Raw genomic sequence first — 20873 nt, 5'->3', positions numbered from 1 at the left:
ATATATAATGACTTTCTGGTGTTGTGATTACACTTTGGACAATTGTTTTAAAAATTTTTACTTGAAGTTTTTTTAGGCTTTTGTTTAAACTCTTCTGATCTTCTGTGATTTTTAAAAATAAGGGCAGAGGAGAGTCAGGAGCATGAAGTCAGGTTTTGACATGGTAGGTTTACAATGAAGGATAGTCAGAAACTTGGGTATCTGTCATCAAAACCTTATAATTTACTTTATCTAAGTTACTCACATACAGTATCTTTTAATTAATTATTTCTTTAAAAATCTACTTCTCTTGCATTGTCAGGTTGTGTGGTTCCAGACACCACCTGTTATTAGACGCACACAAGTTTTCAGGATCGTTCTCCCTCAGAAAATATATCAGTAGACGTGGTGAGCAGTAAGCAGCAGAACAGTGTTTGTTATCCATCCTGCAGGAAATTGAGAGTATCTGATTAAGCTGACTAGCAAGTATCAAGTAACTTGGCACATCTCCTCTTGCATTTCATTCGTTCAGTCGTAGTGTGGGTAATAGAAAGCTATGCTGTGCCATTTTTCTTCTGTGATGCCATTTTGGTTTTTTTCAATGGACCTGGCGTAGTGTTGCACCTATTTATATGTTGTAAATAATTTACAATACTCTGTCAGCTTGGGAAATGGATTACATTTATTTATGCTGGATTTTAGCTATAAGTCTTTGACTCTTTCTGTGATAGAGTTCTATACGTGTTTTGTCTTCTGATAGGAGATGGATAGTTTTTCTTATGCCCCATGTAAGTGACGTTTAAATATTAATGTAATTCCAGTAGTATTTTCTGGATTACAGAGTGATTTAAAAAGCAAAACACTGTGAGTTAATTATTGCGGTGCTTACGTGGACTTTAATAAAAGTTATCCCTGAGGAAAGTAGGGTAACTGAACCTTTGTTCATAGGAAAATACTGTTATGCAGACAGTCTAATTATATAGTCATAATCACACCATAGAATCATAGAATGATCGTAATTGTATAATGTTTTACTTTTATTTCAACAAATAAATTATACTCATATTTTTTCCTCCAAAGCTTAACATGTACTGCCTATGGAGTGTATTCCAGCATGGTATAGATTTTCCTGACAAAAGCAGCCCAGGACTCTGTGGTGATAGCAGCTTCATTAGGTCTGCCAGCAGTATTCAGTACTTCTGGGCATGAAGCCTTTTAGGCTCATCTTTGTTCTTTGCTTGCCTTAGAGTAAATAGCACTATGGAGAATTAGTTTCACTGTTTTTCCCTGGGGTTACATCAGGCATCAGTTGTTCCTCATTCTCACTTTTCTGGGTTGCTGGTGGGCCGTTTTTTTCCTCTTCTGAAAGCGCCAATAAAGGAGATAATAAGTTGATTTCGTCTGAGGTTCTGAAAGTTTTTGAAATGGATGCTAATGATTAGCAAATCTTCGTGGCACTGTCACAGCTTTCTTATTTTGTAGTTTGTTTGGCTTGACAAACCATATTAATTTACTGAGGAGATTATCATAGCTGGCTGTTAAATGATCTGAGTAACAGCAGTTGGGATCACTCTCACGACTCTTTTAGGAATTCTTCCCTTTTCATTGTGATACTACAGAAGAGCTTGGATTTTGACTGTATTTGGACTACTGAGCTCCATCAGCAACGTTATCACTCACTGCTGCCAGAAGAGCTGTGGTCTGGCCCATATTTCAGGGAAAGTGTTTCACCTCTTTGTGATGTCTAGTTACTGGAGGCAGAAATACTGTTCCCACTTGTCTCACTAAATTCCAGTCTGGAGGATTCTTTCTGCTAAGAACAGAAACTGATGATGAAAGAATATTTATGTGGGGATTTCTGTTTGTTTTTAGTGCTAACCTTTTTAATCACAAAAAAATGTGGAGGGAATTCCATTTTGTAAAGCACAGCTGGCATGAAGTGAGGCAGTTTCTGTGCTCACTGTTAGAAGCCTTTTCATAATTAGCAATTTGCTTTCCCAAAGGCACCTATCTCTAGGTGGCTTTGCAGCCATTTACTTTGCTGTATGTTCTCTGGCTGTATCTGCTGAGACCTCTCTCTTTGCCAAACTAAAAAATACCAAGTTCCTTTCATATGACTTTGGCTGTCAGTGAAGGTCGTCATGGGCATGATTTTTTATTCATTTTGCACATGGCATGTGATTTGGGCAGCAGAGTCAGGTCTAACAGTCTTCTTGAAAAATATTTTGTAAGATATATTTTTCTTAAGTATAGAATAGATAGATGTGAAAATCACCAATTTCCAAAAGATTTCATCGAAAACTTTTAAAATGTCAACTGAAAATGGCAATGGGTTGTTACCCATTTGGAGGCAGTAGCTGAAATTATTCAAACCAGCTTCTATCTGTGCTTACACAAAGTCCTGCTAGCCTTTGCTCTGTTGATGTATTAGATGGTTATGTAAGAAACCACCTTTCCTGTGCTGTATCATGTATTTGTTTGAGATCTTTTGAGCAGTTGGAGCCAACACTGCCAAGACTGAAATGTCTGGTATATTGGTTGCAGGGTATTTTCAAGAAAAGGACCTTGTTTTTGGAATTTGCTTCCCAGAGTGTGGGAGCCTGAATTTAGTAAAAATCCCGATGCTTTTTTCAGATCTTTTACAGCAGTGGATCAGAAGCTGTAGTGATTTAGTGGTTTTTTTTCAATTCTTGTTGAAAGGTACTTAAATAATCTACTTTGTGTTTATTTCCAGAAACTTGAAAACTTACTGCATTTTATAAATTCAAAAGAAGGAAAATACAATGATTACTGTTGAAAGAGCAAATTGGTGCTGTACCTACCTTTTAAATACCAATTATTTAATTTCATAACTAAGGAGAAAACTGTGACCTCACCATGAAAAATGATAGAGCAATGCTTCTTTTAAAGAATAAACACATGTGAATGTCTTTGTGCATATTTGGGCTTATTTCTACCTCATAATTTAAAAGAAATACACCAAGTTCTTTTCATAAAATTCAAAATTAAGGAATAATGTATTGTACTTTCTAATTGAGCTTGAATCATCCTATAATTTAAAATGCAATTTACTGTGCAGAAATAATTGGGAAAGCAAAGGTAAAGACAGACAGGTGGCAGAGGGGAAGAGTACATGTGCAAATGTCTGGTACTTACATTAAAAGCAGGCTGTGAGGGAACAGAGTTAGTAAATCTATTTTAATTATGCCACTGACTGTAACAAATTGGAATTCTTTGATCTGTAGTGTATTCCCCCAACAGTGCAGTGCTTAGTGGGACAGTGTTGTACCAGTTGAATTGGTAAGACAGTGTTGGATGAAGCAGACTGTTTCTTTTCCTTTTCTCCCCAGTGATGATGTTCTTGCTGTAAAGCACTTGCAGATAAAGGGAAGGGGCTTTTGGGAGATGTGTCTTTTAAGGACACTGGTCCACAACAAGAGTGTGGAGGAGACCAGCAGTGTTTCTGTGGATCCCCACGTGCCTCATGGTTCAGGGTGAAACTTAAGGCAGCATTAAGCAAATCACAGAAGCACCAAAAGAAAAAATAGTAAGGGTAGTTTTATTCTTCTTACGTAAAAAAACTTTCCTTAATTTGGAAAACATATATTTCATTGTTATTTTTGTTGTTATGCCTTTGTTTTAAGGGAAAAGTCTGTCCAGTCTAAATTATTATTTGGAAGAAAATAAAATTAGGATCTCGCTTTCACAGCACTCATCTTCATCTCTCAGCCTTATCTCACTTTCTCCACGTAAGCATCAGCCGCTGTGGTCAGCGAGGCTGGTGGCTGATCCCTGTGGCTGTGTGATCTCCAGCAATGACAGCTGATAAGGAGCAAGATTGCACTGCCAGGGCTGGGACTAGCCTGACCTTAGCTTAAACAAACCCTGAACCTATACCTTCAGTTTTGAATGGTTTAACCTGCCCAGTGGAAAACATTTTCAGTGTTCTGATTAAAACAACGGCATCTGCAGTATCTAAGCAATTTCACTTTTGCTATATATTCCTGTCGGGAATTCCTTTCTATTTTTATCTGATATGGATGCCAAAACTATTTTTCAGTTTTCTTATTGGGTAAGATAACAAAATCTAAAACGTATACTGTCATAGATACTGAAGTTGCTAGACAAAGTTACTGTATTATTAGATTTCTAGTTTCAGCAGAAGTAATTTACCTGGATACTTCTCAATGACCTTTGAAAAAACTTGGACACAAATTCTGCCGTAGGTAGTTCAATTTACCAGCTGAAGAGAGCCTTAAGTGATTCCAGCCTTTGGGGAACTTTCAGGAAAGTTTGTCTCTTACTCCCTGCCAAACATGCTGACTTCTAAAATCTTTGCAATGTTGTCTTGGCCAATTTTTTTGAAGCAAAAGTCTCTCAAAAGTGAGTACAAGGTGGATGCAGATATCAATCCGTAACAAGATCTGTGTTTGATAGTCCTAGAACAAAAGTACAGTTGCAAAATCAGTGCAGATGCTTGGAAAACCAGAATAGCTATGGCCATATACAGCCATGGTATATGCAACCAGAATTCAGTGATATGTACTGGGCATAATGCATGCAGCTGAGGATAGACTGTAGCCCCATTATGTTGTAGGATAAAGTTAGAGATTGAAAGATCATTTATCAGTTTTGCTGATTTAGCTGAGAGAATTCAAGTGTCTTTATAAAATGCATGTAATTTCTCTAGCTGAAGCAATGGTGCCATGTGCTTCAAAAGTCATTTATCAGCAGACTAGGAGAAAAAAACCCAAACAACCCTATAATAAATAATGTCTTTCTTTTTCTGGCTTTTGTGATTTAACACTCTGTGAAATCTAGTTTGCTTTAGATGTGCTGTCAGGCATTTCAACTCTTAACTAAAGTTGTACCTACAAAAAGATTGTTTGTGCTGATACATCTGTGTTTATACTGGGACTTTGTTGTTTAAACATGTCATAGAGATATCATGCCCTTCCTCCACCTCGCCTCTGAGTTTTTACATTTTATGTCTAAAAATAGTTCACGATCTGTCTCACAGTGAAACTGTCTCATTTTTTTTTTCATACCACTGATTTTCATTTATTTTCAGTTCGCTTAAAAAGATTTTTGGCCTCTAGCATTTCTAAATGGGTCACTCTTTGCAGTTTTTATCATCATACCATGAAATACTTTTTTACTTATGGTGATAAAGTGACAAATTTTTAAAAATACTTCTTTAATTTTGCTAGAGCAGTACAGGCTGTGCTGTGGGTTTTTCACTTGGAGGTCTGTGTATCAGCTTGAGTTCAGTCATAAGTGTACAGACCTTGCTGATTGCAGTCTTGTCTGTCTCAAGTCAATATTTGTCATGCCACAAACTCATTTTTAAACTTGGAATGATGAAATAAACTTGAACTTGTAGAATGATCTGTAATCTGTAGTAACAGTTCTTGATGTACAGCTATTGGTGTATTAACAGAACCATGTGCAAGAGATAATGTTATTTTTGGATTTAGTCAGTATGACTAGTTGCAGTATCGCAGAATTCTATTTTGAAATAATAAATCCTAAAAATACTCTGGGATTGGGCATGACAATACAGGCCTCGAATAACTTGTTGATAGTTCCTAATATGGCATTATGCTTTCAATGTTCACGTGAAAATGAATGTATCTTTTATTTTGGGGATTAGACAACTAATTATTGATACACCTGTAGTAGTAATGTTAATGTTAAAGTCCTTGATGAACTTCGATTTACCTTTTTAACTCAGCTTTCCTTGTGAACTCTGCTGAGAGTTCTGCTTAGAAAATTTTTTTCACTGAAATGTTTGTAAAAGCATTGGAACAGACTTCTCAGGGATGTGGTGGAATCACCATCCCTGGAAGTTTTCAAAACACTTATGCATATGGCACTTGAGGACATGTTTTATTGGTGAACATGCTAGGCTGATGGTTAGACTTGATGATCGTAAAGGTCTTTTCCAGTCTTAATAATTCTGTGAACATTCAGTAAGAAATGTGCATGCTCATAATGTATGGTGAACAGTGTTGATTTACTCAAATACTTTTGAATGCATATTTTGCTTTGGACCACTCCTGAGAAGTAACAGTACAGACAGTGTCATCAAGCTGCTGTGACTCCACGCACACTTTTTTTCCCCTCTTATTGGATCTGTCTCTTAAGTGAGCAGTTCAGAATTCTAGATGACTACCAGTTTAAAATAATCTGTGAAACTAAACAAAAAGTATAATAGTACTCACCAGGAGCATATACAGTAACAAGAACTGATTGCCAAGACTTGGGGGGAAGAAGTGCCCTTCCAGGTCCAGTTCTTGCACTCAGGGTCCTTCATGATGGATGCACTTACCTTGAAGTATAGCACATACAACTGAAGCATTAAATTATTGCTCTTGCTCAGGAGTGACATAAAGCAGCAAATTGTACAGAATGAGTAGATAATGCTCACTCATTTGATAGATAAAGGTATTGGGAAACAAGGAGTTTTGGGAACTGAGTCTTATATTGCAGAAGTTTGTGGGGGGTTTTGGTTTTGTTTGTTGGATGGTTTTTTTGTTGTTTTGTTTTGTTTTTTTTTAATATCTCCTGTGAAATTAAGTCACTGAGAATTGAGAATGTTTAACATATGATGTTATGTTCCTTGCTGAACTGTGGACAATGTGCTAAAGACAGTAACTCACAAAAATAATCATATCGCTAGAGGCACTGGAAGAATATGTACTACAACAGAACCAAACATAAAAGCTAAGTTGTAGCAGTAGTTTAGTAATGAAACTGTATAAGATGACTTAAATGTCTGAAAAGGAAATGTCATCAGATTTGTGTTAACTCAAAAAGACTTTGAAATGATTTCTTATTTTGATAGGTTACTTTCCTTTCCACAGGACTTTTTTTAATTTAGAAAGCGATAAATAATTGTATTACTGTTAGTATGTGGGGACAGATATGCTATGCTAACAGGAAATTACATAAGCTTAAGATTGTGAAAGTGTTAGGAGCACTAAAAAAACACTTTGTGATTCAAGATAGCTGATATGATTTCATGGAAAGGAAAATCATGACTCATTAACAAATTAGAATTCTTGAAAGTTCAAAGTTATAACATAGCCTTACTTCTCTTTTCTCCTTAAAAATGAGTTAGCACTACTCATATGAACTCATATTGTGCCAAAGAGTACATTTTTTACAGCATCCTAACTTTTGTAATCACAATGAGCATGTCGTCTCCTTGAACAGCTCATGTTGGATTGATTTTGTTCTCATACACAAGTAAATGTGTGCCCCTATCCAACTGGCTCTAGATGGTCCTGCCTGAGCAGGGGGATTGGATCAGATGACCTCCAGAGATTCCTTCCAACTTCAGACATTCTGGGATTCTACGATTCTATTATAGACTAGACTGTTAATGAATTTTCTTCCTTAAGAATATAGTTTCCATAATATTGGGTAGACAGTTCCATTGTCAACCATATAATTTATAGGGCAAGAGCAAATTCATCAAAATGCTGTTTTTGTCATAGGATGATAAGGGAACTAAGTATCTCCTTTTTAAAACTTGCACAATATTTTTTCACATCTCATTGCATGCATGTTACAATTTTATATAATGCAAAATATTGGTGATAAAAGTGGTATTTTCTTTACTGTCATAACTTTCCTATGTTTTACCTCCTAGTCTGACAAACGGTAAGAAGTAGGATGATCTTAGAATTTTTCTTTTATCAGCAGTGCAGATCTCAATCTCAGCCTTACTGTTGAAAAAGAAGATAATTGTTCATTTTAGTTGTGTAACTTTTGTATGGAAGTTACATAGATGATTTAACCTCAGGTTAAGTTATAGTTGATGCATTGTTTTAATGCAAAGTTTTTCTAATGTGGAGCTTTCACTCTTTTGAAGAAAATTTGTGAATTCCTAGCTTCCTTGTTTGGATATAAGGCATTAGGCCTGCTTCCCCGGTCTTTCTTAGACTTCTTCCCCAGTCATGTTCAGTGTTCCTTCAGGTTTGGTTTGAGATGTTCGTTTGATGTGAAACTTTGAAAAAATCTAAGTAAAATCTTCACTGGCTTATCCAAAGCTATCACTGCTTGAAGTCTCCTTTCAACACCTCTGTCTTGACCTTAATGCAAGACCCCAACTCTCCTAACATGTTTGTTTTTGTGATTTTTTTTTGTTTCTCTCCTAACACTTCAAGGGGGATACCTGGACATTTCCCAGCTGAGTCTGATAGTAACAAGGTTAGCAAGTCTCAGGTCTTTGGCCCATTCTGTTAAATATAGTTATGACTCAGCAGATAGCAATGCAGTGTTGGTATTTTTGAACTTGATTGATTTTTAACCTCATTTAATCTGTAACATACCAAAAATCTCATTAATACAGAAATTGTGAACGTTGAAGGCTAAGCTGTATGTGCCTTTTTTTTAACTTGACTTTAATTAGACAATGCATTTCTAATTCCAAGACTTCAGAAAAGTGATCATTTCCAGTTTCTGAAAATGTTATTAAGTCTTCCAATGTGATGCAAATTAGTTTTTTGATCTTTTATTTTCCATATTCATTCATTTAAAATCTGTGAATGTGAACAGTTTTTACAAACTGCAAAGGAGCACATTATTTATCTAATTATCCTTCTAATTGTAAGCGGAACAGCAGGCTTAAATATTCATAGACTAGTCACACTGCGTGTAGGGGGTGTTGAAGCAAAAGCATGTTCTCTCTCTAGCTTCACTCTTGCAGCTGACAGAGCTACTTATTTCAGGTCAGACCCTGGTATCTGGTATCATTAACCTTCTTTCCTACACTGGTCTATTCTGTTGGTAACTTAATCTTCACCACTTACACCTTCTTTTTTGGGGAGATAAATGGAACCAAGATGGGTTGATCTGTCCAACTACAACAGTATTGTAGGCTGTAGTGCCTTTGGTCTTGCCTTTTTACTTTAGCACTTCTTAGCATGACCTGCTTGTGACTTTAGGCTGGAATGAGTTTATTTATAGGCAGTCCTGTGTGCTGAAGAGGAGAGGGCTAGTTATCCAGGCAATTTTTTGAGGTTAGGAAAAAAAGCATCCCTTACTTTGGTTCAGCAGCACTCCATACAGCAGCCCTAGCTCTCCCTTTCCACTGCCAGCCACACTACTATGTTCACTGGGAGTGCTCAGTGTTTTCGTAAGAGAGACACTGGCCTGTGAGATACTTTGCCTTTTACCATCAGCCAGGCTTGTCTAGGGCCTGGCAGAGTGAACCCGGGAAGGAAAGGGAGAGCCTGTTCCAAGTGTAATCAGCAGTTCACTTTGCTAGTACTTGTTCCATTGATTCTGTGTAAAAAGCTACCAAAAGGTTGGAATGGGGACGAGGGGAGACTAAACAGGAAGAAATGGAGTGTTCTATGGAAACAAGGTTTTTAGGTTGGGTAGCATGATGTCATCCAGAAATACACGAGGTAGCTCTCAAAACACCAGCGTGAGAAGTAGGAGGGTGCGAGTCTCTCAGCATGCAGCTCTGCTGGAGCTGACTAGCCCTCCTGTGTACCAAACTAAAAAGGCTGTTCTGTTTCTGGAATCAGCTGTCATCTCTAGGTACCTGTATGAATGTCAAGGGAGAAATGGATGCTTAGGCTTCTTCCTCCTCTAGGGAAGATTATATGGATATATAGGCCAAGTAATTCCTGATGGCCTCCCTCCTTTCCAAAGCATGAAGTGAATTTTCTGTCTGTCTTCTGACTGAATGATCATGGCATTTTCTTTGCTTTTCCAGACAACAGCAACCACTGAGATATACAAATAATTAATACTGTACCATAGGTCTTGCTTCAGGGTAGGAAGCATGTAAAAATGTGTACAGAGCAATTTTCGCTGCCAGTTGGCTGTCAGAGGTTACCCTAATTATTTTTTTCATTAACATCTTCAGAAGGTTTCTTGATCAGCTTAATAATTTCATTCCACTGTAGATAATCATATTTAGAATAAGAACTTAATATCTCATTGACTTCAGAGTCTGTCAAATAACAGACTAAAAGACTGAAAGACCTGTTGTCTTTGATCCATTTCTGGGAGATAGCTAGAAGGACCACAGGAGTTATAAAACAGCTCATAAAATGTCTAAATGAAAGTATGGGTAGATGTTGAAAGAAATATCTAAAGTTCCTTTAAAAGTATTTAAGTTCACACCCTCTTGATGGTTGCAATTTATGAAGAAGTACCTCAACTGGATTTTAGGATATTTAGGACAGCAAAGTGGCATTTTTACATAATCTCTCAAGACCAAAATTCTTGATGCAATTTTTGAATGAGCTGAAAAAAACTTAAATCTCTGCCATTCTTTTAGGCACATCTTAGTTTTAAATTTTGAACAAAAACTGTATCTTAGGAGAGAATCACAAACCCACCAAAGTTTTGGCGGTTTGTTTGTTTTTTTTGTTTTGGGTTTGGGTTTGTTTGGGGTTTTTGTTTGTTTGTTTTTGTTTTGGGTTTGGGTTTGGTTTTTTGTGTGTGTGAATTACTTGCGAGAAGTGTGACAGACCCTGAGTAAGTTTCTGTATAGAGGCAATCAATTTACTAGTGTGGTTCTGAGTAAGAAAAATCATTGAAGGTTTCTGGGGTGTTCATGCTGGACAATAAGACCAATGTGTGCAAGTTGGTTTCAGTACCTACAGTGAATCATAAATGTAGAAACCTGTCAGAAAAATGGGAATGGGGGATGTGTGCCCATTTGTCTGAAGTTCTACATGTCAGTACAGCAGGGAAAGTAGAATGAGGTATATGTCTGGGAAGAGCATGATTCCCAGCAGGAGATGCTGGAGTTCAAGGGAGATGGTTTTCTTTTGAGTTATTTTTATATTTTCAGTATAGATGGATGCTGGTACTAGAAGAAGATACTGCTACTTGGCATTTTTAAATTTTGATACATGAGCAGATTTAGCATCCATGCAATGTGGAGAAATACTCAGTTAAAGGGTACATTTTGAGACACATCCCTGTATTTACAGAACTCTAAATCCAGTAGACTGTGATTTTCTTACTGTATGTCCATGTGAGGAGGGGCAGGTAGAATTGAAGGTATCAATTACTGATCCGCCAGTGTCTGCTATAGATATTACCTGACTACCACAGTTTCTGAAAATATACATTAGAAGAAGCAGACTGGGGCAACAGAGGCTGGTTTTGATCACTTTGTTCCAGTAGCATTAGAAAATCTCTGCATGGTTCTCAGTCAATAAGTAATACCAACACATAGGAAAACAATCTGGTTTCAGCAGCATGAGGCAGAGGGACATCCTAAAGTGTTGTGCAATTGCATGATTTGGAGAAAGCGGATGAAGAGGAAATGTTTTTCTCCTTTGTGAAATAACTAGAGTTCCATGTTTTTCTTATCTCTGTTCCCTATCTCTCAATTTGTTTGTTCCCTGGTCACCTTCTGAAGAAAAGAAACAGCCTTAGTGCAAGACCTGTGTTCAGGTCTTCAGCATCTGAAGGAACATCTCAATGCCTGTACACTGCAGAAACCACCCAAATCTTTCTAGTACCTTACACATTTCCTTTACTAGCTTTGTACATAAAAAGGCAGCATATTCTGCTATATTCATTGTATGGATACACTCTGTTTCATTATGTTTTCTTAAGTCTATACCAGTGCAGGTATGAAAAGATCCTTTGGAGTATGAGATTACTTTGAGTAAAGTTTTAGCTTGCTGAAGTAGTAAGGCTCTGACCCACCTCTTCCCTGACTAGTCTTCCTTCAAAATGTTCTCTGGTGGTGTGGCTGTCATTCTTTGCCACTCCCCATGTCTCTGTGTGGAAAGATGATTAATTTACTGTGCAACATTCATACTACCATGTTTTGGAAGGGGAAATATGCTGTTTGAAGCTGGTACTTTCTAATGTGGTACACTTGCTAATTTCTGAACCCATTTTGACGTATTTTATGTTTTAAAATACATTCATTCTTAAAAGAGATGAAGAGTGAACGGCTGTATGCTGAAATCACACATTTGTGGTTTTGGCAGCCTTTGGTCTTTGCTGGGGCTGTTTTTATTTTCCAGGTAGTAAAATTCACTGATTGCTCTGAGACCTGTCTGGTTCATAAAACAAATATCCAAACTGAGCAAGGGAAGTGTGTATCTTTTATAAAAAGTGATGAAAGCTGCCTTCCTCAAGATTCTTAATGTTGATTAACTGATTTTTTTTCCCCCAGAAAAGTTAAAATGCACAGGAATTGGCTAAACTTTGAAAAGCAGACAGTTTTGTTAATCTGACATCTTTAAAAGCAATGAAAGAATGACCTTTGATTTCATTAGGGCCAGGAGTTCACCATTAATACCTGTAAATAAGGAAACAGAATACTGCTGGAAACCCTGGAGTAAAGGTACTCTACATGGCATAACAGTTTGGGTATTTCTATTCCTCTTTCAAACCAATCTTTTTCCAAATGCCCTTTAAAATTTTGATAGCAATAACATTGACTTTCACCCCCCAAAAATTCATGAACAACCTGTATATTGTAAGTTTCAGCTAATCTATACTTGTTCAGTACATGAAAGCAGAGGCATTCTGAAGTATATGAAATATTAGGTAAATCTCTCTTCTCAATGCTAAAATAATCTGCAGCTTTGCTTTCAGCAGTACATTTCATGAGTGGGTTGAGCTCTCTCTAAGTAATTAATAACTCTTAAGCTGTCTGAATAGTTTCCCTTGAGTTGCATCATATAATGTGTCGTATGAAAACAACTTGAGGCCTAATGTAACATGAAACTGTATAATGCATCTTAATGTGATTTGAGGAAGATGGATGGGAAGGAAATTATTTCTTATCCTGATGGAACAGACAGCTGCTCTTAACTTTTATTTGAAAAGAATTTGAAAAACCCTTTCTGGCCACAGATTGGTAAATTGTTCTAGTTAATTATTTCCCCTCCTCCTGTTTACCAGTCAAGTTAGGTAAAAACTGATAATCAAAAATAAAGTATTTTTATGTAGAAATATTGAGAATACTGTGGAGATTTTTTTTTGGTCACCTAAGCTTTACTTTTTTATTTGTGATAGATCTGAGTTTAAATCCCTTTGCAAACATGAAAAGGTTAACATTTCAGTGTCTCTATCAACGTAGTACTACATAAATCATTACCCAACATAGGAAAGTTGTTTAAACTAACTCCTTGAGCTCTGGTCACCAAATTATTGTAGCATTGTCATGTTACAAGTGACATATACCAGGTAATGGTATATGTCAGCTGGAAAAGATATATCTTGCCATAAACTCTAAACATCTCTCACTTCACTCTCAGGAAATGTAAGTTGGCTCATCTTTCCCTTCTTGGAAGACATACAGCAAGTTGGAGGCTTCATTGATACTTGTAAATACGGAAGTTTATCATATACTGTAGCATATTCTTGTTCGATATGGAACAATTAGAGTTCATAAGATTTAAAAATAGATGCTGCTTTCCCATTAGTGCTTTTTTTAAAAATAAAAACAAAAGGTAAATAAAGGATTGCCTTACTAAATTTGATATGGGTAACTCAATGCTGCTTTACAAAGATAGAACTAAAACTGTTTATAGCACAGTGAATACATAGTTAATTCATTCATAATTACTTCTTTTAGTATGGTGGCACTAGCAGTTCCAGCTGGTATCTGCACTTCAAAAGTTTTCCAAACTTTTGAGGAAACAAATGAATAATCAAATATTTTGCCAGAAATTATTCTGAACTTGATGATTATAAACAGTGGAAAGTGTGCACAAATACAGTGATAAAGTTCATGCAAAATTCTTGTAACTGCTCTTCTAGTAACCTCATAATGTACACCTGTTTTAAGGAAAAATTATGGCTACATTTAATCCAGTAAAAAAGGGGAGAACACAGCAAAAATGTATTGCAGTGTTGCAACTCTGTGTATACATATGCTTTGATAGAGTGGCACACAGTTCTTGCAGGAACATCAGTGTGTACTTATTACCATTCTGGCTGCATCTGCCTCATGTTTCAACCAGTGAAACATTAAGAAATACCTGAATGTATGGATTTCTAGCGTATCTTTGTAAAATCTAAACCCTTGTATTGCTAGGAATCTTCCTGCTGGTTATCAGTGGTTTCCTCAATTTGCCAGTTGCGGCCTCAGTAATTTACAGTACACCTCAACCCAGCTGGCCAGGGTGGTATAAATTCGAACCTCTGTATTCAGTTTATGTGCTTTAATTCCTGCTATTGTTTTCAGTAGTTTCCACCAAGGGTGTGCTTTGCTTTGAGAACACAGTGCTCCATTCATCAACTTTAATTTTTTTTTTTTTAATATACTACTGACAATACGGACAGAGGGAAAAAAAATCAAACTGTTTAAATTCCACCTAAAGTATAATTTAGTCAGACTTTGGACTCCTCAGTCTGAGAATTATTCAAATTGCCCACTCTCAAGCACCACCTATCCCCTAGTGGCACCTAAAATGAATAATTTTGGGCAACTAATTTCCCCCGGCGTCTGGGCATAAATTCTGCGGAAGCTTAGAAGCACCATGGCTTAAGCAGACAGGCATGTAACTCCCCCCAAGTTTCATTGTGACTTCAAGATGTGTATAGAGGTGCCTGAATGTTTTCCGTGTCCCCAGAGGTACCTAAGCCATGGACTGCTTAAATCACACATAGTGAGCTTGGACAGCATTTAATCTGACACAGACCACAGTAGTCATGAGCATTTTGAGTGTAGACGAGGAAGAGAGAAGGTTTGTTTGAGCAGTCATCTGGGAAGGCTGCCTGGTTTGAATTGTCCTAATCTAAGGAAATTTAACAAGAATGAGAGAACTTGACTATTGTACCACTGAAAAGGGTATTTCCTTGTCTCAAAAATCTCAGAGCCGGTGTTTTACTCCCCAGTCTGATTATGTAATTTGGTTCAGATACTGTTGTCCAAAAAAGTCCAAAAAGGCATCTGGTGGAGGGATCAGATGCCCAGCATACACTCTTCTGCTTTTCTGTGTTAATTTTAAGTTCTTTCTTTTTGTCTTTATGGATGAATCTGCATACTTACCAGTTGCTACCCATATTTCTGTAACATTAGAACTTGCTTAAGACCTGTCATCTCTTACTGTCTTTTGGTGTAGACATCATTATGTGCTACCTGAAGTTCTCGTTCTCTGTTTGTGTTGTGTGTACATCTGTAGACTTCAAAATGAGCTTTGTATAGGTTTCCTTCACCCTTTTTCTCTCTCCTTTTCCTGTTGTTCTTTCCCTGTGCCACATGGAAAGGGTAAATACTCTTTGATGGAGTACTTATTCAGCTGTAGATGTGTGGACCAATTTGCTTTTGTATTAAGCATTAACATTTAATGCTGTTTCTTTATTGTTTTCATCCTACACGTAGCATCTCATTAGTTTTCTGAAGTTTTAAATGTTGGTAGATGTGATCAGGTGAAACAGTATATTAAACATGCAAAGGTCTTCTGAATTTCAAATTCAGTATTCTGTAAGATTTTGGCTTGGCTTTTCTCATGTTCCAATATGAGGTTTTATGTTCATGTTTCTGTTCATTTATTTTTCCCATCAAATGTCATTATATACTTATTGTTTTAAACACGTACATACTTTGCCTATTTTTGAGGAACTTTACAGAGTAGAAGATACCATGGCAGTAATACTTAAATATCCCTAAAGTAATCTTACTAATCATCTATATCCAAGTCATTTCAATGCTTGATGCATGCTGACTTTTAAGTCATTCAGGGAGCAAGAGCATTGGGGAAATTGTGTATGGTAGTAGGAAGTACACTAGTTTTCTGAGTATTTCATCCCATCATTTTGTTTCTTTTGATGCTCACCATCTGGCTGGAATGTTTGGAGTGTTAAGTGTATATTTTAAAGCATCTTTTAATGACTTTTTGGTCACCAGAGAATGTTTGTATAGGTACCAATGATAGCTCTTCTGAAAATAAAGATACTGTGTCTGTTATGTTTCTGGTATACAGTACTTGTGTGTCAAATTTGTGCTGCTTGTTGGCCAGACACTGGAAAAGGTTTCCCAACGAGTTGTGGAATAATCTCCATTTTTGAGACTTCCAGAACTCAGTTGGACAGGACTTACAGTAGTTGGATATAGTTTTCAGCTTGGCCCTGCTTTGAGCAGGGGGTTAGATCCATTAACCTTCAGAGATATTTTCCTACCTAAGTTAGGTAGGATCTAACTGAATTTATCCTTGGTCCAATTCTATGGAAATTTTGCCTCCTTTGTTGACTTCACTGAAATCAGTGTAATGCCCATAGGGATTACTTTGATCTTCTGTGCTTTTCTCATTACTCCCAATATGGTTTTTTTGGTCAGTTCAAAGGTAAGAGAAGTTAGAGTGAACTCCTCCCGTTTTTCATAATGCTGGTCCATACTTTAACATTTTATTTCCTGAATGGTTTGATGAACAGTTAAGAAAGGTAATTTTATATCGTGTGTACTCACACAATCAAACTTATTTGAAAAAATTCTGAAACAAACACAATTTTAGAAGACTTAATACTGTGATACATCTAAATGGCTCTGAAAGTGTTAGAAAGGCTTACAGTAAAAAGCAATGAAGTGGTAGGGGGAGAGTGTGTGTGTGTGTGTAGTAAAGAGTGCTACCATGTCCAAAAACTACTTTCATTTGTTTTCTAGACTAATCATGGTTTCCCTTCCTTTCAACTGATGGAGAGTTCTTATCATTTCTTTTCCACAGTTGTCTGTCCTTTGCCTATTAATGTGAACTCCCCTCTGTCTCCCAATATGGAACTTAGCTGGGAAAGTTAATTGATTTTTTGAAAGCTAATCAGATGCTCTTGCAGTCAGATGTCCTGTCTAGTTTACAGCTGTAAACCTGAGATGCCATCACCTTAACTTGTCTGAGGTGCAGTAAATCATAGGGTTGATCCCACGTCCAGATAGTTTATTGTTCTGCGGAGACACATTCATTTATTACTGATGCCCAGTAAAGGTATTTTTTTATAAATTACAAAACATATTCTTTATGCTATATTTAAAACACATATTACAAAATAAAGATCTAAGTCCTGCCAAGCCTATTCACTTTTGCCTTGCCTTTTGACATTCAAACATCTATAGCTGTACAACATCATATGGCTCCACTAACAATGTGGGAGAGAAGCCAAATTGATCCTGGGATAAAAACGGAATCAGCTGTGGGAAATAAGCCAAAGAAGTGTGATTCCCACATAAGGGACTTAAATAGGTGTTAGCCCATAAAGAAGCTCTTTAACAGGATTTAGAGCAGGCTTCTCTACACAGGAGGCATTTTTCTTAAGATCCTAAGTTAAGTACAACAATTTCCAGGAGGGCTACGGGGTTGGTTATTGTCTTGTTGTTTGTAATGCTATGCTCCTTCTTTCCCCCTGCCTTTGTTATTGTTTTGTTTTGAATAAAGCTTTATAGCACATTACTGTGTAATTATATTCCCATTTGCAGTTTTTTAGAACTAAGCCATTTACTTTATGTGACTATGGGAAACAAATTGGAAGACATTTTTCTGCTGCATGGGGTCCTCAGGTTTCTTGAACTCTGCTCCAGGGAATGCTTTTTGCAGTGTGGCTAGCTGGGCAATCCTGAAGGTTTCAGCAAATAGCAGTGTGAACACTTAAGCTACTCAAGTGTGTAGAGTTTGCATCTGTCGTTTTCATTTGTCTCACCTCTGTCTTAGAAAAGAAATAATTTGAAATGCAGAGGATTCAAATAAAAAAAGCTGATTGCACCATCCTAACTTCTTTAGTACAGAATTAGTGTATATTTAATGGTTATCAAAGTCTGTAGAGTTGAGGTACACACTAATTTCATTTTTTGAGAAATACAAACTTTTCAAATAGTTCACAGAAGTGGTGTTACAGTGCATTCTGTGATATAGGTCAGACAGATTTTTTTTTAGATACATTGATGTATCTTAGGTAAGAAAGGAATAACAAAATCAAACAACAGCAAGTTATTCAGTCTAAAATGCATTCCTTATTCTTTTTCAAGCTTGCTAAAGTCCAGCTGTTCTGATACTCATGATGTCCGAGTCATTGCCTGTGGAGGTCACTGGATCAAATCTCTGCTCAAAGCAGGACCAACTTGAAAGCTAGATCAGGTTATTATGAGCCCTGTCCAGCTGTGTTTTGAAAGTCTCCAAGGATGGAGATTATTGCACAAATCCTCTACAAAACTTGTTCAAATATCCCAAGCAATAAATTGGGAAAAGCAGTATTTTAAAATATGTTTATGCGTGGCATTCATTTTGCAGCAGCTCTTTTAAGACTCCTGTTTATATTAATCACAGATGTTAGAACAAAAATTAATGAACAAAATATTCAGTCATTTACTCTTAAAAATAGACTGAATTATACTTTTGAGGAGAAGCACTTCTGAATGCTGAGGTCCGTGAATTTAAACGAGTGTGAGCATTTGGCTTCTTGTTTTCACCAAGTATTATTTCAGTTCTTTCCTTTTAAGCAGTGCTTGTTTGTATAAGAATATCAAGAAATCCTTTTCCTCCCTCCTGTTGCAGGCAAGTATTTCCAAATGGGCTTCCTGAAGAATACTCTCTAGTTGCTGCATTCCGGATACGGCGAAATACCAAGAAAGAACGTTGGTATATATGGCAAGTTTTAAATCAGTATGACACACCTGAGGTTAGAGTCATTTTTTATTTATGTTTTTCAATAAATTTCTTTTTTTTCCCCCATATAATATGGCACATTTAATAATGGATGTTTCACTACTGGATTTAACTACAGTTTATAAGGAATAGACAGATTGCTCTGAAGTAATTGATGATTTGTTATAGGAATGACAGATATTTAGCAAAATCTATTCAGTTAAGACTGAAAAGTAGGATAAAATGCATGTTATGATTTATAGCTAATATGTATTCACCAAGTTACATAGAAAAATGCTTTATAACATAATTCTTGCCCAGTCTATATAGTTGAAGTATTTTTATTATATGTAGTCTATGTATGTGCTTGTTTCTTATACTCATAAATTTTTAATGACCACTTGTTTTATTTTATTTTACTTTCAGATCTCTGTCCTTCTGGATGGTACAAAAAAGGTGGTGGAATATATGACCAAATCCGCTCAGGGAAATATACTGCACTACACTTTTAAGAGTCGAGAAATTTATCCATTGTTTGATCGGCAGTGGCATAAGCTTGGTATTAGTGTGCAGTCAGGGATCATTTCCCTCTATTTGGATTGTAATTTAATTGAGAGAAAGCAGACTGATGAAAAATTCACCATTGACTTGCAGGGAAGGACACTGATTGCTTCTCGTGCTGCAGATGATAAGCCTGTAGATGTGAGTAGTATGAAAAAAAAAAGATAACTTGAAATCATGTTTTAACCATGCTTTTACTAGCACATTTGAAAAGAATCATGTAGATAAAAGGTTCAAAACCAGTCATTAATTTTGAGTGTGTATTTTTAATTTGAAGTCCTTAAGTCTTTTACTCAAACCAGTATTCAGTGCTGTAGCATCTGATAAGGCAAACTGGTCAACTAAGTAACTACATGAATCTCAGTCCCGGTTTAAGGAGTCTGTTTATTTGTATTGGAAGAATGAGCCCCCTAATTACCGTGGACATATTATTACTGTGTTTAAAGGTAACTTACAGTGGTAACGTTTTTCTTTCATTTTTTTGAGATAAATTTATAAGGTTGTCAGTCATCTTTTACATGCTTTCTCTTTGACAGGGGGAGACACAAAATAATTAAGGATTCCCCTGTATCAAGGTGTTTTGGGGTAATTCACCTTTGTAGAAATAGGGGCACATTGTTCACAGTTGTCACTCCCCTATCTAAATGGGAGGGATTAGGAAGGGGCCAGAGGTGTGTTTCCTGCAGCCTTTGGTGCAAGAATTACCCAAGGCAACCCCATAGTACTCTGGGCTGAGTTGTGTCCCAGAGATGCTCTCTTCTGTTTCCTCATGCAGAGAGCTCAAAGTAAATAATTTGTAATCTTCAGGAAATGTCAGTTTGTTTTAAGTACACTGACATCCAGCTACCAGGTTTAAAGCATCTGCCTTAGAGTTTGTAGTGACCATCTGAAAACTTCAGCTATATTATGTACACTGTAGGGTTCCAGATGAAAATAGCACATTGTAACTGCAATCTAACATTGCAGGAGGCACTAAGCAATTTGGCCTGGACTTGGAGCTCATATTTCGTGGGGCCGAGCTCATGTTTAGTTTTATTTTCTAAGGCTCGAGTTCAACATTACTTGAAATGTGTGTACAATCTCCTCATTTCCAAATATCTTGAAGAAAGAGCCGATCTTTTGTGTTGGTTGCATGGCACAAGCTGGATAATTCTGAGTAGAAGTTGTCAATTAGGATTTACGCATTTGCAGGAAAACATTATGGGCTTAAAGCTGATGAAGGCAGCAGAGTGGATCCTGTACCAAAGTCACTCTTGTCAATACCAAGTGCAAGAGGGAAATGAAGAGGATATAAAACCAAAGCAGAAAGAGGCAAATGAAGACAAGATTAACTAGTTAAAATTAGATGCTTTTCATCTCACCAATCCATCCAAAATCTCTGAAGTAAAGCTTTAGATACAGAATTTGTGATCTTCTACTCTTCAGGTGGTTTAGTGGCAATGTTCAGGCAAAGTTCTGTCCAAAGTAGAAGATGTGTGCAATAGAGAGCTTATCAAACCTTTACTCCAGTTCCCTGCAGAGGAAAATTACATTCCTGAAAAGAATGTTTACAGAGGATGTCTAGAGGGGTAAAATGCCTGTGTAACATAGCAAGACCAATACAGATGAATGCAACATACCTGAAAATAAATAAAATCTAAAATGTGGTTTACATCAAGGTAATAGACTGCATAATTTGCTCCTTAAATGAGGAGTTTTGTAATTGTTTTGGACTTGTCTCTTTCTAGCGTTTCAGAAATAGGCAGTGCTTCAAAGAGA

At 36.7% G+C, this 20873-nt stretch overlaps 1 protein-coding gene across 8 annotated transcripts in view; it reads left to right on the top strand.

Moving 5' to 3' along the window:
* COL19A1 (collagen type XIX alpha 1 chain) overlaps nt 1–20873 on the top strand; it is a 183022-nt gene that overhangs the window by 13945 nt on the left and 148204 nt on the right. For all 8 annotated transcript variants that reach the window (XM_050314649.1, XM_050314648.1, XM_050314644.1 and 5 more), the window contains exons 5-6: nt 18465–18588; nt 18981–19256. In XM_050314649.1, the coding sequence (XP_050170606.1) occupies nt 18465–18588; nt 18981–19256 (400 nt within the window). The remainder of the gene's footprint in view (nt 1–18464; nt 18589–18980; nt 19257–20873) is intronic.

The sequence above is a fragment of the Myiozetetes cayanensis genome, unplaced genomic scaffold (assembly GCF_022539395.1).
Source record: "Myiozetetes cayanensis isolate MyiCay16 unplaced genomic scaffold, myiCay2020 scf2-11, whole genome shotgun sequence".
Classification (NCBI taxonomy): Eukaryota; Metazoa; Chordata; class Aves; order Passeriformes; family Tyrannidae; genus Myiozetetes; species Myiozetetes cayanensis.
The sequence above is the reverse complement of the archived record's forward strand: the minus strand, read 5'-3'. Positions and strand labels throughout refer to the sequence as shown.